The 11,246-nt window shown below is 42.4% G+C and overlaps 1 protein-coding gene across 1 annotated transcript; it reads right to left on the minus strand.

Moving 5' to 3' along the window:
• Positions 1-404: 404 nt before the first annotated feature.
• Positions 405-11,206, minus strand: l2hgdh (L-2-hydroxyglutarate dehydrogenase). Its single transcript, XM_088925999.1, has 10 exons — positions 10,980-11,206; positions 8,245-8,360; positions 7,521-7,672; positions 6,461-6,592; positions 5,599-5,761; positions 5,337-5,371; positions 5,005-5,172; positions 4,568-4,725; positions 3,598-3,729; positions 405-3,003 (listed from the first exon to the last, which is right to left on the minus strand). Exons 1-10 carry the CDS (start codon positions 11,084-11,086, stop codon positions 2,808-2,810), a joined length of 1,359 nt encoding a protein of 452 aa, XP_088782125.1. The 5' UTR covers positions 11,087-11,206; the 3' UTR covers positions 405-2,807.
• Between the last annotated feature and the right edge of the window lie 40 nt (positions 11,207-11,246).

Below are 11,246 nucleotides of genomic sequence, written 5' to 3' on the forward strand. Positions count from 1 at the left end.
GGGAATCCAAATCATGAGAATCAGTTTCCAAGTTCTACAAGGGTGTTAGATACAGTTAAATACAAGATACAATTCCCTTAAACACAATGCACTCATTCAGTGTTTTCATTCAAAATTAGGTGTTTTTTTTCCCCACTTTTCTTAGAAAAATCTCCAGAATATACAGTATTTTAAGGGGGACTTCAGAATCCAGACACAAACATGGATCAAAAAGCGTTTCAAAATCCCAGTTCTCTGATCAGCTCCTGGAGTGCATTATTAAGATGACCATCTTTGCAAACCTTTGCACAGCTGATGACTAACAGTGTGCTCCAATTACTGCGGTTGTGCATTTTATCCTTCAAAAAGAGAAGAAAGAAGTTCATTTCTAGGAGATGAAGCCATACAACCACACTTGCTTCTACTTTTCAGTAAAAGAATAATAATTTAATGACCTTCAGCTAATGCTACAGCATCACAAGAATTCTTAAAGTGTCCAGACATGAAAAAATACTGTACTTTCACAATCCTTAAAAAGTAAGTATATCTATACATTCTTTATCACAAACAAAACCTGTAATGATAGTTTTTAGTTAGAATTGAGGCTCTCAGGGATATTTTCAAAGTTGGTATAATAAACTGAAATTAGTAAATATATATATGAAATGATAAAAATCACAACTGCATCTCAGTAGATCTACTGTAAACATTGCAGATCAGATAATAAAAAAAAACATATCTAGAGTAGAACAAAGATTTGAAACTACTGGTACATGGTCTTGGGGTAAGAAGATCTGCATAACTCAACATCTGCTGAGGATGAACAGATTAAATAACACCTAACAGTGATCGGATGGCATGTATAAAATAGATTCGCCCCATTAATAAATGTGCCAGACAAAGATAAGAATCTACAGCCTCTTTTTCTTGAGCAATTATATGAGTCTATAGTAGCCCCTGGACAGCTTCTGAAAGCCTACAGTGGTCTTGAGACCCCAGACTGCGAACCCCGGAGTTAAACAAATGGAAGGCAGTGCAAATTTGGGGGGGGGAGCTCACCAAGGTTCTCACCACATCTTGTGCGAATTCTCACCAGATCCCGTGAGAATAGAACGCCAAACCTTTTCTCTAAAGCCCAGGGCTTCACTTTGATTAGGACGTGGGTATATTGTAAAGTCTTATGTTCAGGAGGTCCTGAGTGGCTCAGCTGCTAAAGGCACAATGTCAAGAACAGGTCGATCTCTATGATCCAAGTTTCAGGCTGGGATGGTGATGCAATATTTCAAGTTTCAAGCATTGCAGGTTCGAGCATCAGTCACGTCACCAGGCAGCAGTGACGTGGACTCCCCACGTGGAGGAGCTCAGGCAACTGAAAGGCTGACATTAGTCGGTCAGGGTTATCTCTAAAAAAACCCATTGTAGGCTATCCTAAATCTGTACCAAAAAGCAATTGGTGACTCTTCATTAAAACTAAACTTTAGACAGGCTAAAGGGTGCAATGCACAACTGGGGCAATATGGTAAGGTAATGTTGTCTAAAAATATATATAATTTAAGATAACCTGTACAGACACTACAGAGAAATAATCACAAAATCATGAGTTTACAAACAAAAAATGATGTTTCCAACATTTTCATGTAACTCTTCATTACTACTAAAAATATTTGATTCGGATTCAAAATAACAGAAAAGCAGTGAGACAGATCGTCAGCCTAATCACCACCTGAGAGGAGGCAGCTGTTGGGCCTTATGATCCTGATGCCTGACAGCAGTGCTCCTATCTACTTAAATGTGCTTCCTGTTAGCTGGTGCTTGAGGTAGCCGGGAGTAGGGCAAGAGACAACACGTACCAGGGTTTGGTGAGGAAGCCCAGAAAGAAAAGAATAAAAGAGCACTGAGGCACTTAACCAACTTTTCCCCTCTCACAATCAAGTTTTTACCAGCCTGTAACAAACAGGAAAGGTACTAGCTTCATTAAAACATTAACTATTAACAAGAGTAAGTAGCTACAGATTTAGTTCAGCACTTTCCTGTGCAAGATCCAAAACATCTTCAAGACTGATCCATGCATTATTTTAGAGGTCTTATTTTAGCAGTTGTCTGGCCTTTGCTCTTCTTTTTCTCATAAAGGTTTGTGGGCTGTTCAAAGACTTTGCATCAACAAACTAGCTTCAAAAGTTAGTTCAAGGATAACAGTGCTTCGCACTCAAGAAAGCTCAATAAATAGTAAGACATCTATGAGCTGTGAGTTGTGGCTGACTGAAAACAGTGCTACATTTACTCTGAGGTGGGATGAAACTGAACAGTGCTCTGCCCAAGGCACTGGGGCACTGAAAAAGGCAGCTTTTAAAAATGGTAAGGTGCCACTTAATGTCCTTATTTGTTTTTAAAAATATTTTTTTTCTCTTATCAATAGTGATTAGGTTAAAGCAAATAAAGAATTAAAAAGGGAGGGCTTCGTATGGGTTTATACACTTTTCTGATGTTATGTAGCTATTTGTATAATAAGATTCTCAGTAAGGCCGAGTTTTCAAGTGCACACTTTACTCCCCATCACTTCTGAAGCACGTTCTCCTCATTTGTCGGTGAGGTTTTCAAGTTTCTCAGCTTCAGAAATTCTGGTTTATATGGGCACTCTGCAGACGCTAATGTCAACGACCGCCCCCACCACACACTAACTGCAGCTCTCAGTCCCAGCAGGGCCACTGGCCCCGACACTACAGTGCAGCGTGGAGACAGAGATCCGTGCAGGCGTCTCCAAGGTAAGGGGGTTTCAGAGAGGGCTTGTGACTGAGCTGCGGGACCAGCGGGGAGGGGCGGCGCCCCCTCTACAGGCTGAACCTGCTCTCCACCTCGTCAGCGATCATCTCCCCGATCGCGAGGGAGGAGGTGGCAGCGGGCGAGGGGGCGTTGCGCACATGGAGAACGCGACTGCCCAGGTCTCCGACACCCCCGTCGAACACAAAGTCGTCCACCAGGTTCCCATCACGGTCCAGCGCCTGTGCGCGCACACCCGCAGGACCCCTGGCAAACGAAAAGCACGACACCGCGCAGTTACTCAGCAGCCCGGCCTGTTCCAACAGTGACATCTCGGCACATGATCCGAAATAATAAGAACATTAGAACAGGTACAAACGAGAGGAGGCCTTTCGCCCTCCTAGCTCGTTTGCTAGCTAGTAGCTGATTGATCTGAGGATCTCATCCAGTTGTATGCTGATTAGCTTCGACAACGTGGCTGGGTAGCTTGTCCCCTACTCCCACAACCCTTTGTGTAAAGAAGTTTCTCCTGTTCTTGAATCTGATTCTTACCCCAAGTAAAGGAAAGCTTAGAAACTGCAAAAAGAATCAAAGTGGCTTCAAAGTTTGAAACCTTTACTCACAAAACTTTCTTTCTGCTTTGTCCTAATCCTAAAGTTGGAATTTACAAATGCATAGAAGGTATAATTTTTTATTTAACCATGACTCAATAAGTCAATCTTATTTTGAAACTGAAAAAAAATCATGCTAACAAGGAGACATAAAACACAATATTAGACCTAGCAAAAGCATGCAATAAAAACGATATTTTTTTCTGGATAGGTGATTAAATTAAATTTTCTAAAGCTGGAAGATCCTCACCTGAGAACATCATTAGCAGTCAGCTCTGGGATATATTTTTGCAGCATTTTCACCTGCGCACTGACGAAAACTCCTCTGTACATTTCCCCCAGTCCATATGCTATATTCCTGAACACCAGTTTCCACAAGCCCCTGAAAGAGAGAGAATTCCTAAAAATACATTTCTCCACCTCTGATGTGCTGGAGTCAATTTCAGACTTTCTTTGCTGGAGTTGCTGGAGGATCAGCCTCCAGTTCTCCAACTCTGAACAGTTAGTGATGAGGAATGTTGAGACCATATTCTTCCATGTTGTTTCATAGTGAGCTGCAAAGAGTTTATCTCTAGAAAAAAATGAACTATCCCATTATTTTTATTAAATATAAAGCCAACCTGCATTCACTGTTTATTCACACAATAAACGTAACAGTTGGTTGACCCTTTTCTAAGTAAACCACATGACTCTGGTAAACCTTGCTGGAGACTTCATTATTGCAGTAAATAAAGAAAGATAGACGAACTTAACAGGTTAACCTCGTCTCTCCCTCAGTTTCCTAAGGACAGCAACAGGCCTTTCCTCTTGAAAATGAGCAAAATTTCCATACAAAAACATACATTCATGATTGGTCAGTAGCAGTTGGTTACCATGTAAGGTGTAAACAAGGTCAGAAAGTTAGGCAGTTAGGTCAGCCTTGGACAATTAACCAAGACCCCTAATTAGCCAATACCCTGGTCCCTTTCATGTGACTGAATCAAGTGTAGGATACATGAGTTACACCCCCACTCAAAAGAAAAGACCGTGGAGAAACTTAAGCCAGCTGGGAATGTACAAAACAGTACAACAGTTCTTGAGGGCCTAAGTGTTATCTCCTAACAGACATAGGTCCCTTCAGAGTATAACAACTATCTATTCTGTATGTGATTAAATACAACCCTATTTTTCTAAATGGTGCACAGGGAGAGCAATACCGTTAGCAAAGCTGCTGCTGGTACCTGAAGCTGACTGCGTCAGCAAAGTCCCGGGTGTTGAAGTCGTAGATTCGGTAGCCCTCTCGTTTGAAGGCAAGAACAGCGTTGGGCCCAAGCCACACACTGCCGTCCATCCGCGGGGTGAAGTGGACCCCCAGGAAGGGGAACCGGGGGTCCGGGACCTGTACGCACAATGCCAGGGCAGACTAAGCTGGGACCACAGCCACTTTGAGATCAGCTAAAGGAGGAGTTTGTGGAAGTAAGACAATAAATTTACCCCCACAGAGCCCGCCCGTGAGGCAATGCACAGTACATGCTACAGAGATGGCAATCGCTCGATAAGCAAGCTGGCCAGCTGTTATAGAGTTGTGCTCAACGGTATGTAACTCAGCTGCTGCCAGGTGTCAGCAGGGCTAGATGAGCTGGTCATCCATTAAACCAGACGTGAACACTGGACTCACCGGGTAGATGTTGCCTTTGACAAGGTAGTGCTTCTCGGGCTTGAGGACCAGGTAGTCCCCCCGGAAGGGGACGATGCGGGGCTCGGAGCTGCAGCCGGAGATCTGGGAGAGCCGATCGGAGTACAGGCCTCCGCAGGTCAGCACATAGCGGCACTGCACCTCTTCTCCCTGTGGCCACAACGCAGGGGGACAGCAGGCTTAGGAAAGAGCTGGAGCGAAGAGAAGCAGCACCGCAAAGCAAACTGCCACTGCCCAGAACAGGAGCACTAAAGGGGGCTCACCCTCCTACGACAAACCACCTTTAGATGAAGACCGAGGGAAAGGGGGCTTACCTTTGAACTTCTGATGGCAATAGGATACTTCATTCCTGAAATATTCAAGAATTATCCACTGTAACTTTTTACAAGAATAGCTTTTTTAAAACACCTAAGAGCCTTGTCCAGTTTTCAGTACTGTCTAGTCTAGTGACCACTGCTGAAACAGGACAAAAATGCTGTTCAGAGCGGTTATTAAGAAATAAGAAACTCTGTCACATTGCACTGTGTAAATGAAGATGCTTAAATTCTAAAAAAGCTCACAGGAAATATCAGATACCTTCAATACTGCCAGCAGGACTTTCCGTCACCATGGCGATGTCTGCTGCCTCGAACTCGGTAACCACGGCACCACCCATTTCCTGGAAGTCCTTGGCATAGCTCAGTGCCATCAGTCGCCAGTCAACAATGCCAGTGTAGGGCGAGTCCAGAGCCATAAGACCCTGAGCAGCAGACCAAACACACTTCACTGACAATCGACACGTTCATGAGAATTCAATAAGAGTTACCTGGGATAACACTGGGCTGCATTACTTAACAATAAATCAAAAGGCGATCATAAAATTGTATTTCAAACCAACAAGTACAAAAAGGACCCACCTTAAACAACAAACGTTTAACCTGACAATAACAAATACTTCTGGACAACAATAAAAAAGCAAATTTTCTACTTAGTCTTGACTACTGCTTCCATTTTCCTGCATCCATATAAATAAATCCAAGACATTAAGAAGTGCTGAAATGTACAGTTTTAAATCCTCACAAGTTTTTCTGTATTCTGAAATTACAATCTGTGAAATGATCCTGAATGATAACTCCAGCAAAAGATTGTTGTTAATACAGGAAAAAAAACCTTCTTGCATAATTAATATCCAATGTTTTAGATGAGTTATAGTGGGCTTTTGTGTAATTTAGTTGAACTGTGCATTACATCCAGCTATTGAATGAACATCATATAATTTTAGTGGCAGTAGTGGTTTTATTCAGCGTTATTGATCTGCAGTTGAGTAGCCCAGCAACACTGATTCAAACCGTATTGGTGATCGGATTTATGGGTCTTCCATAGCAATCAATGGTGTTTCACGGAGAAACGCCCTTCATGTGATTTACACTAACAGAGGCCAGGCATGCTGCTCTCTTACCCTGCAGTAGGGCTCCCTCTCGCGGATTTCCTTGGCGTCAATCAGCCTGAGGTCACGCACGTTGTTCTGCTGGCCGCGTTCATACAGAGCCTGCAGGCGTGGGATCTCCTCCTGCTCCACTGCCACAATCAGCTGCCAGCAGGGCAAGAGCAGTCAGTGCAACACTACTTGGGAAAGACGGAACTTCAGAAAGATTCCGTCTCTCCCCGTGTCAGTTCTATGATACATGAGATAAAAGATTCTTCTTTTACGATAGTAATGGAAACACACAGAATTACATGGCTTTTCACCGACGTACACATGCCATGAGCTCGACAGAAACATGGCAAGTTCTATACTCTGTATTAGTCATAGGAAACCACAACATTAAGAAACCAGGACAATTATGAAGTTCAAGTTTGCAGGCATTTTCCCCATTACAAATTTATGCAAGCATGACTCCACTATATACTTCAGTTACTTCATTTGATTAAGCAGGCAAAAAATATGATCTATCCTTAGATGTTTTCTATATTTACCATAAGGCAAGGACTGAACAAGAGCCCTTTAAAAGGACACTATATTAAAGGGAGAGGTTTTTGCTGACGCAGCTACCTACTTGAACCACTGTATTAAAGGATGCTTCGACATCTAGAAAAGCATCAGTTCTCTTAATGATCCTGTTGGTTACTCAGGCCTGGAACTCATCCTACAGCATGAGGAGTCCTTTTATCAATTCACAGCATGAACAGACAACCTGAACTTGTTCTCTTCAGACCGTAGACTAAATCCATCCAGCACACCAACCTTGCAAACTCAGTGTTTTTCAGGAAAACCTACAGGCTTACAGAATGTTGAAATACGCTTTCCTGTTTCATAATTTAGATCTGAGCATTCAAATGTTGCAAGGGGTAGGTGGAACTGGTGTACGAGGAGTTGTGCATTAGCACTGAATCAAATCCTTCCTTTTAAATTCTGAAGAACATTCAGCACTAACAAAAGCAAAGAGAGATAATACCTTGCAGCATTCTGCAGCTCTTCCCCTATCACACGTTATACCCTCCCCCAGTCTGGTGCCCACCTTGCCACACTGCCTGTAGGGCACGCCCTTCTTCTCACAGTATTCATATGTCAAAGTAGCGCCTCGCACACAAAGCTTAGCCTTCAGAGACCCCGGCTTGTAGTAAATCCCACTGTGGATCACCCCACTGTTGTGTCCACTCTGGTGAAATGCTGAAAGACACGAGAAAACAGTGAACCTGCAAAACACTCGTGTTGGAATTTTGGCTACAATACTACACGGCATATTTTGTACCCAAAACATGAATGCCAGAAGCTACATGGTTTGTTTTTGGAGTAAACAGCACTCCTGTGATTCAGCTGTATCTGGTATAACTCTAGAACAGAATGAACTTCTATCACAGCGATAACAGAGTATTTGGTGACATGGATGTGACCATTTGAAAACATTTCCTCTTCCCTTTGGGCAGTGACAGTACATGCCAGCAGACGCCATCCCAGTTCAGTGGAACCATCATCTGTGCCCATGATGGACTGTTTGTGTGGAAGGCCTGTGTGTATTTGTTCAGCGTCTCCCGTCTTCGCCCACAGGAGAGTGGTCCCCAGCACACACGCACGACATCCCAGTTCTCCACAGCACAAAGCTGTCACAAAACAGCTATTTAAACAATCCGACTATAGAACACCCCCCCCCCCCGTGCCCCCAGGTTCCCCTCCAGCCCCGACAACAGCGCCGCGGGCAGAGAGTGGACGCCCTATCCCAGTAACTCTGCAAGGCACTCTACCCAGTTCCTTCTCCTTCTCCAGGACAACGAAGCTCAGAGCGGGGTGCCTCAGGATGAGCTCCCGCGCGGTGGCCAGCCCCACAATGCCACCTCCGACCACCGCCACGTCACAGGTCCTGCAACACACGGAAACCAGCACTGAGGAGCTGGGCCTTCGCCGTTCACCTGCTGTCACCATGTTTCGGAGGAATATTACAGTTTTCTGAAAGCCAGCGGCATCTTTGGAATCTTATCTCTTTAGCACATGCAGAAGTGATGTCTGCTTAACACCTGGGAATGAATTAGCTGTCAACCCTGTTTCAGACTGAAGAAAAAAAAAGTATGGTGCTTAACTCATTCTTATTGCCTGTTAACAGAACAGTACCCCTTTATTATTCTCAATGACTCATTTACTTAATCCTTCCACCTGAAGTGCCAAGAGGAGACACTGAAAAATCACCAATATTTTCCCCAACAATACTTTTTCATAAAGGTACTAAAGCCTGTGTTAATTCAGAACTTCTAACTTCCTCCCAATCACAAATTCCTGGAACGTCATTTGATGGTGGCTTTCTTTATGAGAAACATCCGATGTCAACTTAATAGAAGGAACATAAGAAAAGATACAGACAAGAGGAGACTGTTTAAAAAGTCAGTAGTTAACTGATACCCCGCTGGTTGTTGAAAGAAGCCAGGGTAACAGCTTCAACAACATAACAACATGGCTGAGCAGCAGCTTGTTCCCTACTCCCACATCTCTTTGGGTAAAGGGAAGCCTCCCACACTATGCACTATCGTACAGTTTTCAATTGTGTCCTCTGGTTTACATTTCACTATAGACTCTGAACATGTTTGTGGATAACAGCCAACAGTGGCTTTCACCATTCAACAAATACTGTTAGAAGCCAGTCATAATTCTTTGCTTTGCAAAGTGCAAATAAATTAAAAGATCCTAGAAAACAGTCAGGGATCTAAGGAGACCACATGCACTTCTTTTAGCAATCCCCATTTTTCACAGAGCAACAATAAATGAATGTGGCAACAGATCTGCCTGCATAACGTGAGTGTTTGCAATTACCAGTTTCTTAAGGTTGCTTAAACGTTACAATAGATTTAGTTCTCATGGCTCAAAGGCTATCTAATTCCTTTTACAACGCCAATAATTATCTTTAAAGAAAGAACCTTTTCTTTCCTGTACAGATAAGTATACTGCATTCTTTTCCTTTAAGCAGTCACAACATTATAGGTCTACATATTGTTGTACTGTGTTAAACACAACACTATTTAACAATGTTTTCTTTTACCTATTCATGTTACACCTAAGCTTAATGGCCAGTTTCACCAAGAGTTATATTTCAAACAAGCAGCTTTAGACCTAATCTCTGTATTGGTGGAGACAAATACTGCTCTCATTTCCTCTAGTAATTACCATGTGCCAACTGAACATGATGCGTTGACCCTGAGAGTGACAAGACAATCCAGTTTTCTCCAAGTATTTATTTTACTTACCTCAAACCGAGCAGTTTCAGTAGCTGGACACTAGTGAGCGCCAAAAAATATGATAGATCTTTTTAAAATTGTGTAATTAAACCACATAATCCTTTGATTATATAATGATATCTTTTTAGCTTTCAAGTGTTTCGACTGAGAAATATTTGAAATTCTGGATAATCCAATCAGCACGTACAGATTCACTTATAGATGGAATAACTAGAATACACTGATTAAAACTTAACCACCCGAGTTAAGAAAATCATTAGAACACCAGGGGCTTAATGTAAAATGACCACATGCTATATATTATATGGTCTACCATAAAAATAGATGTTAAAGAGAGACATGATTGGGGATTTAAGTTACCTCCCTTACAGGCTGACTGAATACCTGATTGTCCTAGCAATGGTTATCATTGACAGGAATCAACAAGTGAAGAATACCTTCAAATTTCAGGATGTGGCCACATACTACACACTGAGTAGCAGATTTAAGTTTTGTAAAGACACTAACTCTATGTAACGGCTCTGCATTAAAAAAAAGTACTTTATTATACTAAATAATACATGCAGTATAATTACTACCCAAGGAGTTATTATGTCGTTACATCACATTGTGCCACAGCCAAAATATTAAATCACTGTGGATGTAAGCAACCAACTGTCCTAATGACCCAAGACAAATTAATCTGGAAACCCGGTGTTCTGTTTTTATTATTAATTTATTATTCAGCAAAGTAAGTGAGTGAGGATTAGATTCCCTATCCTGAACTTTAAACACGGAACGAATCTCAGTAAACAAGCGGGCTTATCAGACAATCAAAGATCTTATCCCTAGTGACCCTGAAATGTACGTTTCAACGAGAAAAGGACAATACAAAACTGAACTTTCACCTTGGCTTGAAGCCAGTATGAAGGTAGCCCACTGCTTACTAAACCAATTATAGTAACGTGGGGCACTTCACATCCAGTTCCTCCATTTTTTACTATCACCTGTTTGTCTGTCTTTACATGTGCTAACGTCTCGGTCCAACCGTGCATAAATACTGTATTCTTGTGTAATGAAAGTCATAGACACGGAAAAAAAAAACCCTGCAAAAAGCACAACTTAGAACTTTCCCTTTAGAACAAAATAAAAAATAACGTCTCTGCACATATTTTTCTAGAACCAGGATAGTTGCTTTTCAATGCCTTGACACTGCGTTATATAATCCAATCCTATATTATCCATGGCAATACAACCGTAAAATGGCAAAGTCTCACCTGTGCTTGTGTCTGATACTGCTGTATATAATGCTCTTCGCCGACTTGTTTTCATGTCTTGCAAGCAGTGCTACAACGGAGGCGAGGCTGCTTCCAGATCGAATCATTATTTAACCTGGTGAATGCTTAGCTTTCACCGTCTCACCCGAAAGCACTACAGCAAAAAGCCAGGAGGTTCTCCGGGTTCGTTCAGCTGCCTTTTGAAAACAGAACACGTGTCTCCGCCCTCTGACCTCTCACACAAGCAAAACACTGTCTCGGCCAATA

Source organism: Atractosteus spatula, chromosome 9 (genome assembly GCF_055471065.1).
Source record: "Atractosteus spatula isolate fAtrSpa1 chromosome 9, fAtrSpa1.hap1, whole genome shotgun sequence".
NCBI lineage: Eukaryota > Metazoa > Chordata > Actinopteri > Semionotiformes > Lepisosteidae > Atractosteus > Atractosteus spatula.